This window comes from Rhinichthys klamathensis, unplaced genomic scaffold, assembly GCF_029890125.1.
Source record: "Rhinichthys klamathensis goyatoka isolate OS25496 unplaced genomic scaffold, OSU_Roscu_1.1 h1tg000123l_1, whole genome shotgun sequence".
In the NCBI taxonomy this organism is placed as follows: domain Eukaryota; kingdom Metazoa; phylum Chordata; class Actinopteri; order Cypriniformes; family Leuciscidae; genus Rhinichthys; species Rhinichthys klamathensis.
The window spans coordinates 412,904-435,476 of record NW_026606660.1 but is presented as its reverse complement, the minus strand read 5'-3'; the positions used below and the strand labels follow the sequence as shown (position 1 = coordinate 435,476).

General features: G+C 38.9%; 1 protein-coding gene across 1 annotated transcript in view; it reads right to left on the bottom strand.

Moving 5' to 3' along the window:
- Positions 1 to 3,511: 3,511 nt before the first annotated feature.
- eipr1 (EARP complex and GARP complex interacting protein 1) overlaps positions 3,512 to 22,573 on the bottom strand; it is a 68,790-nt gene continuing 49,728 nt past the window's right edge. The window contains exons 7-10 of the mRNA XM_056255844.1: positions 20,306 to 20,473; positions 11,837 to 12,004; positions 7,072 to 7,285; positions 3,512 to 3,873 (exon numbers count right to left, since the gene is read on the bottom strand). Coding sequence (XP_056111819.1) covers positions 7,111 to 7,285; positions 11,837 to 12,004; positions 20,306 to 20,473 — 511 coding nt within the window. The 3' untranslated portion in view covers positions 3,512 to 3,873; positions 7,072 to 7,110. The remainder of the gene's footprint in view (positions 3,874 to 7,071; positions 7,286 to 11,836; positions 12,005 to 20,305; positions 20,474 to 22,573) is intronic.

The window sequence follows — 22,573 nt, the reverse complement described above, 5'->3', positions numbered from 1 at the left end:
TGGCGTCGTATGGATTATCCTCACGATGACTGGATGTGCTTTTTGGTGCATTAGCATTTGGGCACCAACTCACAGGGATGCATCATTTTTCACAAAATCTTAGTTTGAACTGAAGAATGAAAGTATATCTCCTCTATGTGTGAATAAACTACTCATCCTATGAACCATTGCTGTATCAAATTGTATTTGCTAAAGTAAAAAACATATTTTAATATATATTTAAATAATTTTTAATATATTTTGTTAATATACTGTGTAAATGTATTTGTCGATGAGGAAGAAGGACTGAAGATGAGGTTATCAATTATAAACAGGTTTTTTAATTACACGAAGGCAGGAGTAACAGTGTGTATTTCTAACGCACTTTTCTTAGACTCAAAGCACTACAATATACAAAAAAGAATAACAACAATAAGATACAATAAAACAAACACATTCATTTGCAATAAGCAGCATCTTTAAAGACTTCTTAAACCAGTCCAATGTTGGAGAGTCTCTAATTCCCGATGGTGGAGCAGTCCATAGACGCGGTGCTGGGACCGTAAATGCTCGACCACCCATTGACCTTGATTTATATGGAGGCTGCTGAAGGATGCATGACCTAGAAGAGCGCAGAGAGCGAGATGGAGTGTGAGAGGTAACTAAACTGCAGAGATAGTACCCATGAATCGCTTTATACGTTAAAGGTGTATTGCGCAACTTTTCATGTTAAAAATACCTGTTTTTCTATCCTATACATGCTTAAAGAACTGCCTGATGGGCTGAATGAGCCCTTCTCTGCTTACTGAGATTGCCTCTATAATCCTGTACAGTAAAATATATAAGAGGGATTCGGGCTCGAATTTGAGACTGGGCGTGACGTCATGCGCGTTCACCAGGCTATGTCTCGCAGGTTTGTGTATTCGCCGGCGCCGCCATTCTCCGCATCAGCGAAGACAACTCGTGCGTCAAAGGTAGAAGATGGATTCAAAGAGACCGGCTTGTAGTCCATTCCAAACCCCAACGCAAACTCCACGTAAAGTAAAGAAAAGAAAAATTTTGTCTAGTGCCACCAAAAGGTCCAAATTGGAGTCAGACAGGCGTCGGAGTAAGACGAGAGTCAACCTCTGGAAGGCATTTAACAAATGGAGAGATCTCCGGTCTGCTCTTGGTCTCAAACGGGATCCTCAGTTGGCTTTTTTCTTGATAAAACGGTAAGATATAGCCCAGTCTCTAATATTTGATACGGCCAATCTATGTATGACAACAAATGACGATGCGTAAAATGTGTAATGCTTTAGCGTAAGCTAGATACATGTAGAATCAGAATTGGTTGCAGTTTCGCTTGTTGCCAGAGGGGGTTCTGCAAAAACTCAAAGACTTTTAAAACCAGTGTTTTGAATTCGATACGTGCTTGTATAGGCAGCCAATGCAAGTCATGGAGTACCGGGGAAATATGTTGTCGAGCAGTTGTCTGTGTCAATGAATTTTGAATATATTGTAGTTTTTTGATGGATCGATTTGGGAGACCAGCATAGAGTGCATTGCAGTAATCAAGCCTCGACGTAATAAAGGCGTGAATAAGCCTTTCTGCATCTAGGAGCGATAAAAACGGTCGTCTAGCGATATTTCTAAGATGGAAAAATGCAGTTTTTGATATCATTTTAATATGGGCATCGAACATCAGTTCTGGGTCAAAGATAACGCCAAGATTGCGCACTTGAGAGGATGGAGTAACAAAGTCATGGCCAGTAATCAAATTTGAACTGTTAAGTTTAAGTAAAAGCTGTTGGCGTTCTGTTTTTGATTCGTTAAGCTTAAGAAAGTTGTCATGCATCCAGGCTTTTATCTCATCCAAGCAGGTGGGAAGAGCAGTAACTGCAAGGTTTGGATTGCGTATCGTCAGCATAACAATGAAACCCTAACCCAAACTTACGAATGATGCCACCCAAAAGCAACATATAAATGCTAAATAAGATGGGACCCAGCACAGACCCTTGTGGGACACCCTGCTGAACTAGTGTAGGTATAGATTTGTTTTTACCCAAAGACACAAACTGGAATCGATTAGTGAGTTAGGATGTAAACCATTCAAACGCAGTACCAGAGATTCCTAGCCATACAGACAATCAGTCTAGAAGGACAGCATGAGATATTGTGCCAAAAGCAGCAGTGATGTCTAACAAGACTGAAATACTACATCAGCAGAAATGAGAAGATCATTTGTGACCCGGACAAGAGCAGTGTCAGTACTTTGACCTGATCTGAATGGTTCTAGGAGATTGTTCATGGACAGGTATTGCTGTAGCTCGCCAACTACAACTCGTTCCAGGACCTTCGCCAGAAAAGGTAGATGGGCAATAGGCCTATAGACACTACAATACACGAACATCAACCGAAAAACCAACGACTGAACACAGAGGAACTCAATACACAGAGATAACCAACTAAACGATGAGCTGTGCTGGAGGATTAGTGTCCATGGAAACTGATGAGTGGCGGGAAACTGAGAGACACGTGACTGATGATCACGAATGGGGTTTTCCATGAAAGTGAAACGAAGTCCAAATAACTGTGACAGTATTGTAAACTGTAAATGATTTAGCAAGACATTATACTGTAAAATGTAGGGTTTTTGCATGTAAAAACTATGAATTACCATTTAATTTTCATGAAACACAGTAAAAGAATACTCCCAGAAGTCCCTGCATGACACCCCATTCAGTATGATTTTATTTTATTTTAATAATTTTGTTTAATGTACATTAGGGTGTTTTGTGTTACAGTTTCTATTATTTAGTTAAAGGGGTGGTATAATGCCCTTTACACAAGATGTAAATTAAGTCTCTGAGGTCCCCAGAGTGTGTATATGAAGTATTAGCTCAAAATACCCCACAGATATTTTTATATAGCATGTTCAAATTTTCTCTTTGGGATTATGGGTAATGTAGTTCTTCACCCGGAATTCTGCAATTCATAAATTCAGACGTGTACCGTATGCTATATCATCGCTGAATGATCTCATAGCACACAGCTGGTCTGTGTTTAAATGTTTTTCATCCTGTATGTGGAAAATGAATGAGATTTGACTTCCAGAACTTGACAGTTGTGCTCTATTAGGATTTTTGAACTTGTAAATATGAACTTTCCAGGAGGATGAGAACGCATCACACACATTCAACCTTTCAGGCGGGACAGTCGAATCTCTCCATGAGCACTAACGTCCGACACGTCCACAAAAGAACAGAGGCAGCAGGGCTTGTGACAGACCCATTCAGAGCGAGAGTGTGAAAATCCCTAAACTCCAAACCCATTTAACCTCCCAGCATCCCTGCCAACAGACGGCGGTTCGTAAAGGATCCGGCCTGACATTATGCATTCAGAGACTCGTTCCCCGGCCCTGGTATTGACGGATCGGACCGGGGCCCTCCCTTGACAGCTCGAGATGTGGAGAGTCAGGCTGCAATTAAAACAGGCTGTCACTGGAGGAGCTTTAACCAACGCTCACGCCGATAAGAACGAGAGAAGGACATCAAATCTTGCTCTTTAATTAAAGCTGTTTTATGGGAAACATACAGGGGTAATTAGGCTCTCTCTGACAGCTCCACAGAGCATTGCTTTTGTTGCAGCGTACATGATAAGACACATAATCATAATTAATCTCCAAGGTTCTGATTTCCCACAGCACCAAACAGCACACGCACAAACACCGATATCTGCATTCATATTCATAACTAATTCACGGTAAACCAGCCCAATACATCATCAGGTGTATAGAAATCATGACACAAATATACAGCAAAGAGCAACATCTGTCGGTATTTTACTCAGACAGTCCAGTGCGAAGTCAAAGCAGGATTCCACTCGCGCAGAAGCTGGGAATGTGAGTTCATTCTAGGGAAAGAAAGAGAAAAAACGTCAGTAACACTTTACAATTAGGTTCATTAGTTAACTTTAGAATACGGTTCCTTCGTTAATGAATAACCAGTGGCGGCCTTAAGCATCTGGGGGCCCGTTTCAATAACTAATATGGGGCCCTACCCACATAAAACATAAACATAATAGAGCAGAAAAAGCAAGGATTCCTGTTGGTTTGCATCAATGGTATATTATTTTATTACGTGCACTTTCAGCTTCATGAACAGGCAGCTCCACATAGAAATAATCCAACCTTATTTGATTAAAACTATATACAATTATACAGCGTTTTACGTTGGAATAAGCCTCGCCGTTTCACGCAGGGTAACTTCACTTTTGGTAGACCGAAGCTTTTCTTTTGTTGTCCGATATATCTTTTGTTTTTCAGCACCACTGGCATACCGTAATTCCTCAAATAAAGGCCGGGGCCTTTATTTACCTGAACTGCAGATGGTAGCCGGCTTTTATTTGAAGCAGGCTTTTATTAGAGGCAGGCCTTTATTTCTAATTCGCGATCCCCGCCCGCCCGCCAGCCAAGTTTCCATGGTGACGCGTCATGCTTGGCACGTGTTCACCACAGCCAAAATAGCGCTGTATGACAGATGTAGCGCTTTTATTTCTAAATATTAACAAACTTGCTTACCATGTCATCAACTATCTTCTATTCTGACTCTCAAATCCGTGTAAGTGAGTTTGTTTTGTCGTTTAAAACCCTTTATAAATTATCTTGATCTGTAACGTGAGATGGGCACCGCAGTTCGGAGATTCCTGTTGTATTTGTTAAGTTACAGCGCGTGAATTCTTCCGTTTCTCCCGAAATACATGAAAGTAAGTGGCCGGTGAACTGGGAGAAGAATAGAGTAAACTTTATAGTTACTTACACTGTGTATCTGATATGAATAAAAAACACGTCGCCAAATATATTTGAATGGATTGTTATTGCTGCTTCCATAGACACCATTGTGTATTTTACAAACTATAAATTTATTGTTTTGCTATAAATCATATCTATTTAAATGTCTGAAACCTAAAATAAACATGTGGTTAAAAACACTGAATAGTTGTGATATATGACAAGCGCTGAGCGCGTCCGTCTTTGAGTGTACACTCATTTAAAGTGTACCTATTCACACTATTTTTTCCCCGGCCTTAATTTGAGACCGGCCTTTATTTGTCCGCGCTGACCACGCCCCCGGCCACTATCAGAGGCCCGGCGTTTATTTGAATACCGGTCTTTATTTGAGGAATTACGGTATGTACGTTTCATTTCCTCTTAAAATTCTTTTCCTGCTCAAAATAACATTTTACCCTAATGGCAAAAAAGGCAAAGGTATAAATACATAAACTAAAAATATTATACTTCAGATCCAAGCCGTTTGCGGGGGCGGTAAACGTCGCCATGGTAACCGCGAGTTCGACCAATCAGAGACGTCAGTGTTTTGCTTAGAATTGTGGGTAGTGTAGTATTTCTCCAGAAGATCGCGAATAACAAGGTTGATTTCATACCTTGTGGCTTTTATAGGAGCAGAAACTTTTGTTTCACAACCTCGTAGTCAATCTACCTGGAATGGTTTAGACATTATGGCTGAAAATCAATATCCTACGGAAGAAATTGAATGGGATTTTGCTGGTCTGTTGGGGCTCCCCTTGGAGGGCGGGGCCTGTTTGAAACATAGGTAAGGCCGCCCCTGTGAATAACTACACAAGAACCAATGAGTAACACAATATTAACAATCTAGTAACTATTATTAAAGGGATAGTTCACTTTGAAATTAATTTTTGGTATGTTTTAGCTTACCTCAAGGGCATCCAAGATGTAGGTGTCTTTGTTTCAGCAGTATTTTCAATTTTGATATTTTTAGGTCAAACCGTTCTTGTCTGTCAGTCATATAATGCAGGTCTATGGTCACCACCTCAAAGAGCATGCACAGAGAAGTCCAAATTAAACATGATTTAATGACTCGTAAATGTAAGTACTCATTGATGGCCTAAGACACGAAACGAGCGGTTTGTGTGAGAAAACAAACAGTATTTATATCGTTTTTACCTCTTGTAAACACAGCCACGTCCAAGTGATCTGAGGGCGCCGGCGCTTCGGTCTTTTCCCGGAAAGCGCCGGAAGTGATCTCTCGCTCGTGTACGTCACTCATACAATTGTTTTATTTTTGTTAATTGTTTTCTTTTACGACGGTTTAAACATCCCGGATAAGTGCAAATTAGTACCCTTTTAATTAGCCGTCTTACCTACAATCTCTGCTCTGTGTAAACAATGAGTGACGTACACGCGCGAGAGATCACTTCCGGCGCTTTCCGGAAAAGACCGAAGCGCCCGCGCCCTCAGATCACTTGGACGTGGCTGTGGTTACAAGAGGTAAAAACGATATAAATACTGTTCGTTTTCTCACACAAACCGCTCGTTTCGTGTCTTAGGCCATCAATGTGTACTTACATCTACAAGTCATTAAATCATGTTTAATTTGGACTTCTCTGTGCTGCTCTTTGAGGTGGTGACCATAGACCTGCATTATATGACTGACAGACAAGAACGGTTTGACCTAAAAATATCAAAATTGAAAATACTGCGGAAACAAAGACACCAACATTTTGGATGCCCTTGAGGTAAGCTAAAACATACCAAAAATTAATTTCAAAGTGAACTATCCCTTTAACTAACAAGAAACTCTGATTAACGAACTAGTAAGTAATAGCACACAGATGAAAGTGCTACTTCACTATTAACTAATCAATAACTACTATTTTTTTAATGCTTCCCAGAGAACTACTGAAAAAGTTTCATAATTCATGCAAAACTAATCAATAACCAATGCAGGACAAATGACTAGCACTACATTAACATTTTAACTGCTACTACATTAGTTCATGTATAAACTAACAATGAGCAAAACATCTGTTACAGTATTTATTCATCTTTGTAAATGTAAGTTAATAAAAATACAGCTGTTCATTGTTTGTTCATGTTAGTTCACAGTGCATTAACTAATGTTAACAAATACAGCCTTTGATTTTAATAACATTAGTAAATGTTGAAATTAATATGAACTAAGATGAATTAATGCTGTAGACGTATCGTTCATTCACTAAGGTTGTTAACTAATGAACCATATTGTAAAGTGTTACCAAAACGTCTTGCTGTTATCTCTTACACACACTCACTGTTGAATAGTATGAAGAACGTCCCTGTTTTCACCTGCTCTACAGCAGGATTCGGTATTTAAGGGCTCGGGGAACTCTGTTAATCACCAGCCGGCCGTCGTAGCTGAGCGAGGCGAACAGCCAGGGGTCCGCAGCGGACCACTCCACCGCATACACACTGTCCTCGTGCTCCTCGTAGGTGGAGATGATGCTGTCCTGCAGGGGCTCTTTCCCTCTACACACAGCAAACATCAAGACAAGAGATCCTATCTTAACACATATTTCTCTAGGGTAAGTGAGAGACATCTTAATAATACTAGGCAAAGTCTTATGGATATTACATTATATCGTATTAAAACTATGGCCATAGGTCTTTTGAGGGCTCAATTGTGGAATCCGTTGCCTCTTGATATCTAAGGTATTTCTAATATGGTGGGTTTTAGTGCGAATGAATGTTAAAAGTTGGTTGTTAGAGTGATGAATTTGTATTAGTGGATGTTTAATTGTGATTGTAAACTTTGCAAATGTGGAAACCTATTGTAGCTTTGTATTTATAATAGTATGCAATGCCAAAGTAACCTGTCACTATGAGTGAAGTTTGTGCTTTACATCGAGGGCCGCAATGGAAACAACTTTTTAACTTTATTGTGATCCTTGACAAATGAGTGTATTTCACGTTTTGTTGTCTAATAAATCAAATAAAAAACTGTTACTGTTAACGTTTTGCTGTACTTGTGCCGTGACACACAAACTGAATGCAATTGAAATTAAAGCTGCAAGCAACATTTAGTGGAGTTCAAGCATACATAATATGACATAGCATGATAGCATGACATAATAGATGGAAAAGACCATTTACAGCCAATTCAGGCAATTTACCATAGGAAATATATGGTTTTAAAGCTTTTTAACAGTTATAGCGCCACCTATGGTCCGATCTCCATGAAACTTTGCATGCTTGTTAAAGATGTTATGACACATATGCTCATCAATTTTTGTGAAGTTCTGAGCTTTTATTTATGATTTATAGGCTTTTGACTGTATTTTGCCACGCCCCTTTTCTAAATGACCCTGTTACAGCCACCCAATTGCAAAATTTCAATTTTTTTCCCGATTATTATTGATCTAGAGAGTCCAGAGAATAGGCCTAGACTGGTTTGGTTCCGATCGGGCGAAAAAGTAGGTTTTGGACAAAATTCGACATAGCGGAAAATTTTTCTTGCCTAAATCGAAATTGGAGATATACATATACTAGGACCAACGGTCTAGGAGTTATGAGCAATTTAGTACTTTTGGTTGCTGTAGCGCCACCTATGGGCCAAATCGGGGTCATACTCTGATAGGTTCTCCCCAAAAGTGTGGCCTACCATCTGGCCGAGTTTCAAGTCTCTAGGCCTTACGGTTTGGGCTGCACGATGCATTTTAGGGGATTTTTTTTCCCCAAATAGCAATTACAATAGGTTTTTGACGTTTTTGACAGTTATAGCGCCACCTATGGCCGCGCTATAAAAATTGAATGCTTTTAATGGATTATTTAATGGATTAAATTATTATTTATTCTAATTGGACTGAAAGACACTGAGTTAGATTCAACTGAACTGACCAGAATACATTTGTTTGACCTAGATTGAAAAATACAGAGTTAGACTCAACTGACCTGATCTAAACTATACTGAACTGGGTTAAAATGGATAGAATATAATTGTACTGAACTCAATTGAAAAGCTAATGAATTTCATGGAATTTAACTGAATCAAACTGGACTGAAATATATTGAGCTAGTTACTAGCAAGTTGAATTGACTGAATTTAACTTAATTATATTTAAATGGACTGACTGATCTGAAATTAACAGAAATGCATTTTGTTCAATTGGATTGAACCAAACTGGACTGAAAGAAACTGAACTGACTTGAACTAAACTTTATTGAAATAAACTGAACTAAATAGAATTGAAATTAAAAGAACAAATGCATTTTTTGGAATTTAACTGAATCAAACTGGACTGAAAAATACTGAGCTTTTCTGAACTATATTACTGACCTGGACTGAAATGAACAGAATTGGTCTGAACTCAATTGAAAAGAACAAATGGATTTCATGGAATTTAACTTAATCAAACTGGACTGGAATTGTATTTTCCTGGACTGAAATGAAATAATTTAACTGAATTGTACTGAACTAAATTGAAAATAAATGTATTTCCTGAAATTTGACTAAATCAAACTGGACTGAAAATTACTGCGCTATACTGAACTGAATTGCCCACAACTAAACTATATTGAACTGGATTGACATGAACGGAATTTAATAGAATTGTACCAAACTCAATCGAAAATAACAAATGCATTTTGTGTAACTGAATTGTACTGAAAAATTGTACTGAACTCAATTCAAAAGAACAAATGCATTTCCTGGAATTTAACTGTGCTAGACTTAACTGAACTGACCAATATTGATCTGGATTGAAATGAATTGAATTTAACAGAATTGTACTGGACTCAATTGAAAATAACAAATGTATTTCCTGGAATTGAACTGAATCAAACTGGGCTGAAATTGTTCTGAACTGGATTCTATGTAAAATATGGAAAATAAATGGAAAATAATAATAATAGAATTGTACTGAACTCAATAGAAATTAACAAATGCATTTTATGGAATTTAACTGAATCAAACTGGACTGAAAGACACTGAGCTAGATTCAACTGAACTGACCTGGTCTAAATTGTACTGAACTGGATTGAAATGAACATAATTGAATAGAATTGTGCTGAACTCGATTCAAAAGAAAAAAATATATTTCCTGGAATTTAACTGAATCAAACTGAACTTAAAAATACGGAGATAGATTAAACTGACCTGATATAAACTATATTGAACTGGTATAAAATGAATAGAATTGAATTGTACTGAACTCAATTGAAAAGCTAAATAAATTTCATGGAATTGAACTGAATCAAACTGGGCTGAAATTGTTCTGAACTGGATTGAAATGGAAAATAATAATAATAGAATTGTACTGAACTCAATAGAAATTAACAAATGCATTTTATGGAAATTAACTGAATCAAACTGGACTGAAAGACACTGAGCTAGATTCAACTGAACTGACCTGGTCTAAATTGTACTGAACTGGATTGAAATGAACATAATTGAATAGAATTGTTGTACTGAACTCGATTCAAAAGAAAAAAATATTTCCTGGAATTAACTGAATCTAACTGACCTGATATAAACTATATTGAACTGGTATAAAATAAATAGAATCGAATTGTACTGAACTCAATTGAAAAGCTAAATAAATTTCATGGAATTTAACTGAATCAAACTGGACTGAAATATACTGAGCTAGATTCAACTGAACTGGATTGAAATGAACAGAAGTGTGCTGAACTAAACTGAAAAGAACTAATGTAGTTCATTTGATTTTATTGAATTAAACCGGGGCTCAAAACTACTGAACTAAACTGAATTTAATTGAATTAATTACATAATACACTCACCGGCCACTTTATTAGGTACCCCATGCTAGTAACGGGTTGGACCCCCTTTTGCCTTCAGAACTGCCTCAATTCTTCGTGGCATAGATTCAACAAGGTGCTGGAAGCATTCCTCAGGGAGTTTGGTCCATATTGACATGATGGCATCACACAGTTGCCGCAGATTTGTCGGCTGCACATCCATGATGCGAATCTCCCGTTCCACCACATCCCAAAGATGCTCTATTGGGTTGAGATCTGGTGACTGTGGAGGCCATTTTAGTACAGTGAACTCATTGTCATGTTCAAGAAACCAATTTGAAATGATTAGAGCTTTGTGACATGGTGGAAGAAGCCATCAGAGGATGGGTACATGGTGGCCATAAAGGGATGGACATGGTCAGAAACAATGCTCAGGTAGGCCGTGGCATTTAAACGATGCCCAATTGGCACTAAGGGGCCTAAAGTGTGCCAGGAAAACATCCCCCACACCATTACACCACCACCACCAGCCTGCACAGTGGTAACAAGGCATGATGGTTCCATGTTCTCATTCTGTTTACGCCAAATTCTGACTCTAACATCTGAATGTCTCAACAGAAATCGAGTCTCATCAGACCAGGCAACATTTTTCCAGTCTTCAACTGTTCAATTTTGGTGAGCTCTTGCAAATTGTAGCCTCTTTTTCCTATTTGTAGTGGAGATGAGTGGTACCCGGTGGAGTCTTCTGCTGTTGTAGCCCATCCGCCTCAAGGTTGTGCGTGTTGTGGCTTCACAAATGCTTTGCTGCATACCTCGGTTGTAACGAGTGGTTATTTCAGTCACTGTTGCCCTTCTATCAGCTCGAACCAGTCTGGCCATTCTCCTCTGACCTCTGGCATCAACAAGGCATTTCCGCCCACAGAACTGCCGCTCACTGGATGTTTTTTCTTTTTTCGGACCATTCTCTGTAAACCCTAGAGATGGTTGTGCGTGAAAATCCCAGTAGATTAGCAGTTTCTGAAATACTCAGACCAGCCCTTCTGGCACCAACAATCATGCCACGTTCAAAGTCACTCAAATCAACTTTCTTCCCCATACTGATGCTCGGTTTGAACTGCAGGAGATTGTCTTGACCATGTCTACATGCCTAAATGCACTGAGTTGCCGCCATGTGATTGGCTGCTTAGAAATTAAGTGTTAACGAGCAGTTGGACAGGTGTACCTAATAAAGTGGCCGGTGAGTGTACATTTCAGTATAGAAAATATGGGGACGGGAAAAGGAATGTAAAGGTGTAAGGTAGAGTATGAGAAAGGGACGAGTACTTGTCCTCCTGCTGGCTCTCCTCGGTGTCGCTGAGGTCGTCGTCGTCTACCAGGTGTCCGAACGGCTCGGAGGAGATGGACACCATGTTGGACAGGATCACCCTGCTGTCACTGCTGCCCGTGAGCAACAGCTGGTCATGAGAGTGATTATACCTCACACTCCACACCCTGAAACACCAGCACAGCACACACCACAGCGTGACACACTCCTCTTCAAACACGGCTGCTTCTTCCTCTGCGTTACTGCGCTAAGGGCCCTATTTTAACGAGGGGAAAAATGGTCGGCGCTCCCGGCGCATGGTCTAAAAGGGTTGTCCCTATTCTCTTAATGAGTAATGGGTGTGTTTTGGGCGTAATGTGCAATAAACCAATCAGAGTCTCATCTCCCATTCCCTTTAAAGCCAGTTGTGCTCGCTATTTACATGGAGGAGTTTACAAGCGGAAAAACTGAACGCTTCTCTAGCGAGGAAAGAGATCTGCTTGTGCACGAGGTTAAAGCTGTGTGTGTGTGTGTGAGAGGTTAAAGGGTTAGTTCACCCAAAAATGAAAAGTATGTCATTAATGACTCTCCCTCATGTCGTTCCAAGCCCGTAAGACCGTTCATCTTCGGGACACAGTTTAAGATATTTTAGATTTAGTCCGAGAGCTTTCTGTCCCTCCATTGAAAATGTATGTACGGTATACTGTCTATAGTTTTTGTTATTTTTGGACCAAAATGTATTTTCGATGCTTCAAAACACTCTAACTAACCCACTGATGTCACATGGACTACTTTGATGATGTCTTTATTTCCTTTCTGGACAAGGACAGTATACCGTACATACATTTTCAATGGAGGGACAGAAAGCTCTCGGACTAAATGTAAAATATCTTAAACTGTGTCCCGAAGATGAACGGAGGTCTTACGGGCTTGGAACGACATGAGGGAGAGTCATTAATGACATCATTTTCATTTCTGGGTGAACTAACCCTTTAAAGCGAGTGTGTGTGTAATAAGCAGAATGTGTGTGCAATAAGCAGAGTGTGTGTGTAATAAGCAGAGTGTGTGTGTAGTAAGTAGAGTGTGTGTGTAATAAGCAGAGTGTGTGTGTAGTAAGCAGAGTGTGTGTGTAATAAGCAGAGTGTGTGTGCAATAAGCAGAGTGTGTGTGCAATAAGCAGAGTGTGTGTGCAATAAGCAAAGTGTGTGTGTAATAAGCAGAGTGTGTGTGTAATAAGCAGAGAGTGTGTGTAATAAGCAGAGTGTGTGTGCAATAAGCAGAGTGTGTGTGCAATAAGCAGAGTGTGTGTGCAATAAGCAGAGTGTGTGTGTAATAAGCAGAGTGTGTGTGCAATAAGCAGAGTGTGTGTGCAATAAGCAGAGTGTGTGTGCAATAAGCAGAGTGTGTGTGTAATAAGCAGAGTGTGTGTGTAGTAAGCAGAGTGTGTGTGTAATAAGCAGAGTGTGTGTGCAATAAGCAGAGTGTGTGTGCAATAAGCAGAGTGTGTGTGCAATAAGCAGAGTGTGTGTGTAATAAGCAGAGTGTGTGTGTAATAAGCAGAGTGTGTGTGCAATAAGCAGAGTGTGTGTGCAATAAGCAGAGTGTGTGTGCAATAAGCAGAGTGTGTGTGCAATAAGCAGAGTGTGTGTGCAATAAGCAGAGTGTGTGTGCAATAAGCAGAGTGTGTGTGTAATAAGCAGTGTGTGTGTAATAAGCAGAGTGTGTGTGTAGTAAGCAGAGTGTGTGTGTGTAGTAAGCAGAGTGTGTGTGTAATAAGCAGAGTGTGTGTGCAATAAGCAGAGTGTGTGTGCAATAAGCAGAGTGTGTGTGCAATAAGCAGAGTGTGTGTGTAATAAGCAGAGTGTGTGTGTAGTAAGCAGAGTGTGTGTGTAATAAGCAGAGTGTGTGTGCAATAAGCAGAGTGTGTGTGTAATAAGCAGAGTGTGTGTGTAATAAGCAGAGTGTGTGTGTAATAAGTAGAGTGTGTGTGTAATAAGCAGAGTGTGTGTGTAGTAAGCAGAGTGTGTGTGTAGTAAGCAGAGTGTGTGTGTAGTAAGCAGAGTGTGTGTGTAATAAGTAGAGTGTGTGTGTAATAAGCAGAGTGTGTGTGTAGTAAGCAGAGTGTGTGTGTAGTAAGCAGAGTGTGTGTGTAATAAGCAGAGTGTGTGTGTAGTAAGCAGAGTGTGTGTGTAGTAAGCAGTGTGTGTGTGTAATAAGCAGAGTGTGTGTGTAATAAGCAGAGTGTGTGTGCAATAAGCAGAGTGTGTGTAATAAGCAGAGTGTGTGTGTAATAAGCAGAGTGTGTGTGTAGTAAGCAGAGAGTGTGTGTAGTAAGCAGAGTGTGTGTGTAATAAGCAGAGTGTGTGTGTAGTAAGCAGAGTGTGTGTGTAGTAAGCAGTGTGTGTGTGTAATAAGCAGAGTGTGTGTGTAATAAGCAGAGTGTGTGTAATAAGCAGAGTGTGTGTGTAATAAGCAGAGTGTGTGTGTAGTAAGCAGAGTGTGTGTGTAGTAAGCAGTGTGTGTGTGTAATAAGCAGAGTGTGTGTGTAATAAGCAGAGTGTGTGTGCAATAAGCAGAGTGTGTGTAATAAGCAGAGTGTGTGTGTAATAAGCAGAGTGTGTGTGTAGTAAGCAGAGAGTGTGTGTAGTAAGCAGAGTGTGTGTGTAATAAGCAGAGTGTGTGTGTAGTAAGCAGAGTGTGTGTGTAGTAAGCAGTGTGTGTGTGTAATAAGCAGAGTGTGTGTGTAATAAGCAGAGTGTGTGTAATAAGCAGAGTGTGTGTGTAATAAGCAGAGTGTGTGTGTAGTAAGCAGAGTGTGTGTGTAGTAAGCAGAGTGTGTGTAATAAGCAGTGTGTGTGTAGTAAGCAGAGTGTGTGTGTAGTAAGCAGAGTGTGTGTGTAATAAGCAGTGTGTGTGTAGTAAGCAGAGTGTGTGTGTAGTAAGCAGTGTGTGTGTGTAATAAGCAGAGTGTGTGTGTAATAAGCAGAGTGTGTGTGCAATAAGCAGAGTGTGTGTAATAAGCAGAGTGTGTGTGTAATAAGCAGAGTGTGTGTGTAGTAAGCAGAGAGTGTGTGTAGTAAGCAGAGTGTGTGTGTAATAAGCAGTGTGTGTGTGTAGTAAGCAGAGTGTGTGTGTAGTAAGCAGTGTGTGTGTGTAATAAGCAGAGTGTGTGTGTAATAAGCAGAGTGTGTGTAATAAGCAGAGTGTGTGTGTAATAAGCAGAGTGTGTGTGTAGTAAGCAGAGTGTGTGTGTAGTAAGCAGTGTGTGTGTGTAATAAGCAGAGTGTGTGTGTAATAAGCAGAGTGTGTGTGCAATAAGCAGAGTGTGTGTAATAAGCAGAGTGTGTGTGTAATAAGCAGAGTGTGTGTGTAGTAAGCAGAGAGTGTGTGTAGTAAGCAGAGTGTGTGTGTAGTAAGCAGTGTGTGTGTGTAATAAGCAGAGTGTGTGTGTAATAAGCAGAGTGTGTGTGTAATAAGCAGAGTGTGTGTGTAGTAAGCAGAGTGTGTGTGTAGTAAGCAGTGTGTGTGTGTAATAAGCAGAGTGTGTGTAATAAGCAGAGTGTGTGTGTAATAAGCAGAGTGTGTGTGTAGTAAGCAGAGTGTGTGTGTAGTAAGCAGTGTGTGTGTGTAATAAGCAGAGTGTGTGTGTAATAAGCAGAGTGTGTGTAATAAGCAGAGTGTGTGTGTAATAAGCAGAGTGTGTGTGTAGTAAGCAGAGTGTGTGTGTAGTAAGCAGTGTGTGTGTGTAATAAGCAGAGTGTGTGTGTAATAAGCAGAGTGTGTGTAATAAGCAGAGTGTGTGTGTAATAAGCAGAGTGTGTGTGTAGTAAGCAGAGTGTGTGTGTAGTAAGCAGAGTGTGTGTGTAATAAGCAGAGTGTGTGTGTAGTAAGCAGAGTGTGTGTGTAGTAAGCAGAGTGTGTGTGTAATAAGCAGAGTGTGTGTGTAGTAAGCAAAGTGTGTGTGTAGTAAGCAGAGTGTGTGTGTAATAAGCAGAGTGTGTGTCCAATAAGCAGTGTGTGTATGTAATAAGCAGAGTGTGTGTGTATGTAATAAGCAGAGTGTGTGTGTAGTAAGCAGAGTGTGTGTGTAATAAGCAGAGTGTGTGTGTAGTAAGCAGAGTGTGTGTGTAGTAAGCAGTGTGTGTATGTAATAAGCAGAGTGTGTGTGTATGTAATAAGCAGAGTGTGTGTGTAGTAAGCAGAGTGTGTGTGTAATAAGCAGAGTGTGTGTGTAGTAAGCAGAGTGTGTGTGTAGTAAGCAGTGTGTGTATGTAATAAGCAGAGTGTGTGTGTATGTAATAAGCAGAGTGTGTGTGTAGTAAGCAGAGTGTGTGTGTAATAAGCAGAGTGTGTGTGTAATAAGCAGAGTGTGTGTGTAGTAAGCAGAGTGTGTGTGTAGTAAGCAGAGTGTGTGTGTATGTAATAAGCAGAGTGTGTGTGTAGTAAGCAGAGTGTGTGTGTAGTAAGCAGAGTGTGTGTGTAATAAGCAGAGTGTGTGTGTAATAAGCAGAGTGTACGTGTGTTGTGGACCCGCCATAGGCGCACATTACTAACACGCTCTTTAAATAAAAAAAATATTGCGCCATTGACTTCAGACCAGGAATCAGTTGGTCAATGGCTCAGTCCATTTCAGTTCCTCAAAATAGCAGCAATGCGCCTGAACACACAAATGCATTTGCTATTTACCCAACGTGGCGCAGGACGTGAAAATGAAAACCGCGTCGGGCTGAGACTAGCGAAACACACTTGTGTCGCGCCTGGCGCTGCATTGCACCGAGTGTGTGATAGGGCCCACAGACTTACTTCTCTATTCTCCTCCTCCCTCTATATAAGCCTCAGGCTCAGAAGAGGATCCGAGCCTCATAGCCAGGGATTGTGGGAGAATAACTCAACTGTCAGCAGTAAAAATCTGGCTCAGTCAAGACTTCTCCCTAACTAATCTGTCTCCGATCCCAAAATATTCCCTAATACCTCCCAGCCCGAGGCTTAGCAGAACCCCTGTCGCGGCAAACACAAGAAATGAGAAACATGTGCGGGACGTGGTTGTTGTGGATCTTACCTATCTAAATAGGATCAAAACATCTCTGATTGACTCCAAGCCTCTATCTTTAAGAGATAGCATCCCGTGGCTGACATGCTATCATGCCTTGATGTGTGTGTGTGTGTGTGTGTGTGTGGAAAGTGATACGTTTGATTCTGAGGCAATTATATCCAGTGAGTCACACCTACGAGCAGATACTCTCACACAATCACACACACACTGAAATAGATCCGCAGTGAGCTAAAACGAGCTACGCTAACACACCCTTGAGCACTATAACACACAACTACAGCATCAGCAAGATGTAAGAGCTTAGATATACACACACTAATTAAAATACTGTCTTTTACATTTAAGATAACCATGTTGAAGCTGATAAAATAGCACAGGATGGCAGGCTTTGACTGGCCGGTTTCAAGCGAGATGTGAAAGATCGAGCCTCAAACCTGATGAAAAAGACGATTATCTTTGATGTAACTACAATACAGTTATAAATGTGTCTGCAAAGGTAAGCCACATAAGATAAATCAACAGCTAATTAATAGAGATCTCACACACAGACCTTGACATGCGAGTTTTAAAAGCAGCATTTCAACAAATTAATCCGAACAATCTCATTTGTTGACAGCTAAAAACTAAATACATTTTATATATGTGTCTGTATATATATATATATATTATATATATATACAGCGCTTGACATTAACTTTTTTGCTCACTAGCCAATGTGGCTAGTGGTTTTCCAAAATGACTAGCCACGCAGCATTTTTACTAGCCACAGTTTTGTTGTTGTACGTTTTATATGATTAAAATTGACAATGGGGCTGAAAACGTGCTAAAATGAACTAATATTATCATTAGCTCTGATAAGGTTGTTAAGCTCCTTTTTTGATAACATGTTGTCTAAGATACACACATAAAATAGCTTCTTATTGTATATAATAAAAGTGCTGCATTGTTTGTTTGTTTTTTGTTTTACAGCAGTAAATACTGCAATACAGAGTAGAACAATTATCTGCATTAGAAACAACGAGCAAAGAATAAATAATAATTTTAAAGAAAAAATCCACAATTAAGGCACCAGGATTACAACTTTATATAGGCTATATAGGACTATATAGGACTTTGGATTGTTTGTTTTGCATCAGCTTTTCCTCAGAGCTCTGACTTAATAATTATCATCATGAAGCTCTGAGTAACTGGAGATATGTCCACCTGAAACAAGTATAGGCCTACAGGTCTTTATTTTCCAGATTATTCCCACAAGCGCATCTCCTGCTTTCTTTCATGGCATGATTAATTTTATTAAAACATAGAATTAACTCTGGAAAGATAGTTGTGATATGACGTGACATAAGGGCAGCCCTGCTAGTAGTTAGGCCTACACCGTGGCCCTTAATCATGAAGATGATTTTTGCTTTAATACCGGCCATGCACACTCACGAACTGACTGAACGCTGTGTTGATGTGTGTGTGTATGCGACCAGTCGCGTGTGATGATCGTTCGTTTGGCGCGCGCACCCTCGCGCAGCGGCACTGCAGGAGAGCGTGAGACACGCCGGTGGTCTGGATTCTCCTGCTATTAAAAAAAGATCGCTATATCATCACATTAAGTTGATAATTAAGGGCAGACTAAAACAGCCCAGTTCGTCGCACAGTCCGCGAGTTTAATCTCCGCGTGTCTTCTTGTTTGCAGTGTTGTCGTTCAAGAGGATTCACGAATGGACCAATGAGCAAACACTAAACTATGTGCAGGTGGTACTCATGGGAGTGGTAGTGGCATAGTGTCAAATTGCAATTCGTTTGTTATGTCAGATGTCCTTTGACAAGACTACAAATCTTCAACACGCCAAAGTGGCTAGTGAGAGTGACTGTGTTACCCGCCACGGGTGAAATGCACCCGCATTTGGCGGGTTGGCGGGTGTTAATGTCAAGCCCTGTATATATATATATTCAGCATCATTACTCCAGTCTTCAGTGTCACATGATCCTTCAGAAATCACTCTAATATGATGATTTAGAGCTGCTTAGAGCTGCTTTTTTTATTTATTTGGTTACTATAAAATTTTTGTTTCAACCATGATTCTTTGATCAATAGAAAGTTAAAAAAACTGCATTTATTTGAAATAAAAAATCTTTTGTAATATTACCGGTATGTCTTTACTGTCAATTTGGCTCATTTTAATGCATCCTCGCTGAATAAAACTATTAACTTCTTTCTTAAAAATAGAAAAAAAAAAATACTGACCCAAAACTGTTGAATGGTAGTGTACTTTATATATATTTAATAAGAAATACAATATATATGAAAACCTTTTCACAATATTCTAATTTTGAATTTGGGGTTTTCATAAGTTTCATTTGATTTGTTGATCCATAATCAACAAAATTATAACAAATAAAGGCTTGGAATATCTCACTTTGAATGTAATTTATTAGTTTCACCTTTTAAGTTAAATTACTGAAATAAATGAGTTTTTGCACGATATTCAAATTTTTCGAGTTTCACCTGTACAGTACACTTTTTTCCTGAGTTTGTCTGTATTATGTAACATACGTTGCCTTATACAAAAATGTTATAAAAAAATATAAAAAAACGGTAAGTCTGAAAATATACAGGTGAAACTCGAAAAATTAGAATATCGTGGAGAAGTTAATTTATTTCAGTAATCCAACTTAAAAGGTGAAACATATATATTTTATAGACTCATTACATGCAAAGTGAGATATTTCAAGCCTTTGTTATAATTTTGATGATTATGGCTTACAACTTATGAAAACCTCAAATTAAAAATTAGAATATTGTGAAAAGTTTTTCATAGCTGTCATCCATAATCATCACAATTATAACAAATAAAGGCTTGAAATATCTCACTTTGCATGTAATGAGTCTATATAACATATTAGTTTCACCTTTTAAGTTGAATTACTAAAATAAATGAACTTTTGCACGATATTCAAATTTGTATATATATATACTGTATATATATATATATATGTATGTATTTATGTATATATATATATATATATATTAAAAAAAAATATTTTCCTTTCAGAAATCATTCTAATATGCTGATTTGGTGCTCAAGAAACAAAAATATTAAGGAGCAAAAACTGTTTTCAACATTTAATAGGAAGTTCTTTCGAATTTACTATTTATCAAAGAACCCCCCCCCCCCAAAAAGTGTCACGGTTTCCAAAAAACACAGAAAAAATCACCACTAAATCATCCTATTAGAGTGATTTCTGAAGGATCATGTGACACTGAAGACTGGAGTAATGATGCTGTAAATACAGCTTTGATCACAGGAATAAATTACATTTTAATATAATATTATTTCTTAATTAATCTGAATTATTCCAAACTTCTGACTGGTATTAGGTGTACATGTTCAGACTCGCTGTAGCAGTGCTGCAGTGTGTTCGAGTGTGTTTCTGCTCGTCTAACCAGTGCGAGTGCTCCTCCAGACTCTTGACGGGCTCGTTGATGTGACGCACGTCCCAGAACTTGACTTTACAGTCGTCTCCACAGCTGGACAGGTAATACTGCTTGTTCGGGTTGAAGTCCAAGTCACGCACCAGCTGCCCGTGAGCGTTCTCAATGCAGTAGATCTGACTGTGAACAACAAAAACAACAGATCACACCCTCAGACCAACGTCAGGAGAGCCGAGACTGAGGCTGAGTGATGGAGAGAAGAGAACGGGAACAGCAGACAGAGAGGGAAAGCGAGAGATAAGGATGGAGCGGCTGGGTCTGAAGGTCACACCTCCATCACGCGTCGTATAAAAGTGTGACAAGCCATAAAGCACAGGCTGCTCGCGTCCTTTCGCAAGGTGAAGACTTCCTGAGCTGTGTGTGTGTGTGTGTGTGTGTGTGTGTGGATGTGCTCTAGGCGACCTCAGGCTCATCTGTATGGACTAAACACAGTTCAGACGTATTACTACACCATCACGTCTGGATTTTTCTACTCCCATTAGCCGGCTATCTTGCCACACACTCATTAGACAATTAACATGCTAATTAAAAATCTCATTAAAACAGGAAGTGAAGTATTTGACATGAGAGAGTGCATTGAGCTTCAATTAAGTCTCCATTCATGTCGAGTCTGACACAGAACCATAGTAACATTGAGAGTCCTGTTTTATGGATTGGGAATATTAAATTGGTAGCAGACAATGTTAATATTCCATCTAGGGATCCAATTTGATTAATCTGACTATTATTTCTTTCAATAGGTTTTAGAAAATCTTCAGTGGTCAGATTTTAAAAATATATATTTCCTTGTTTTATGAAAAATATGTAACTTTTTAAGCCTTTTCTAGGGTTGCAACCAATATTTCGGGAATTGTTTAATCTGACAACTATTTCCTTCAATTATTTAAAAACAATCAGCAGTCAAATTGTAATATATATATTTCCTTATTTTATGAGAGAAACATGTTATTCTACAACTGAAAAATATATATTTTTTGTTTTATGTAGGTTGTTTTATGTATTTTCTATTAAATACGGTAATTTTACTGCTCAACAACAAACTTTAATCAACATTTCTGCTCAAATTTCTGTTATCAGCGAAATTTAAAATAGCATTGCGTATGACTCGTCATTTTTCTCCCATATTTTTTGTATATGAGTAGTGTGCTATTCAGTAATGGCAAAACTCATTATATCACAAATTAATGACATTAATTGGCCTCAATATGGGCTCATGAAACTATGTTTATTACCCTCATTGATGCATTTATTATAAAAGTTTCAGACAACTTAATCTAAAGGACAAAAATCTGCTTGTCCTGTGGCTTTTTTCCCCAATGGAAATGTTTGTTTGTATTACTAGTGAAGGTTCTCTATGCAATAGTACACAGACCCAACTAATTAGTCATGCAACTTAGTGTTGACTATCATTATTGATCAGTTGTTGTAGCTTTAATGCTATCCTCTTATTGCAATACCGTATGTAGAGGCATTACTCGGCCTGTTCACTCGGTCTGTCTAATGCATTGTGCACACACACTGCAAAGTACCCGTGAAAACGACTATTATCAGACTGTAAAATAAGTTTCCAGAATTGAGGCTCACAGGTTTGGATCAGTCAACCAGGAACAAAGATCGTTTTGTGCTTAAAAGTTGACTTGACAACTGACAATCAAACTGATTTGTATGGAAGCTTGTTTCCACCACAGAATAATAATATCAAAAAGATTTTTTTTTTTTTCTCAAAATTGTACGATTATATCTCACATTTCAGACTTTCTTCCTCAGAATTGTGCATGTGGTCCGGTCAGGTGTCTAAAAAAAATTATACAATTCAGAGATGCAAACTCAGAATCCCAAATCCCAAACTTATGAGATATAAACTCACAATTGTGTAAAAAGTCAAAATTGTGAGATAAAAAATTCGCAGTTACCTTTTTTATATTTGTATTGCATGGCAGAAAAGCTTTCATAGACTTGAGACATGACTTAGAGACTCATAATAACTAATAACACAAGACTTTCGGTCTACAAGGAACAATATTTGTCAGAATATTGTGACAGTGTTTAGATACAATTTGTGTAATTGAGTCGAAAGTGTTTTTCCCTCCGTTGACGACTATAAAAGCATGGCATTTAAAATGAAATGATCAGTTGATTCAAGTAATCAAAAAAGTGTGACATTATGATCAAAGAAATCCTTCAGAATAATACAAAATGTGTTAATAATTAAAGATTTTC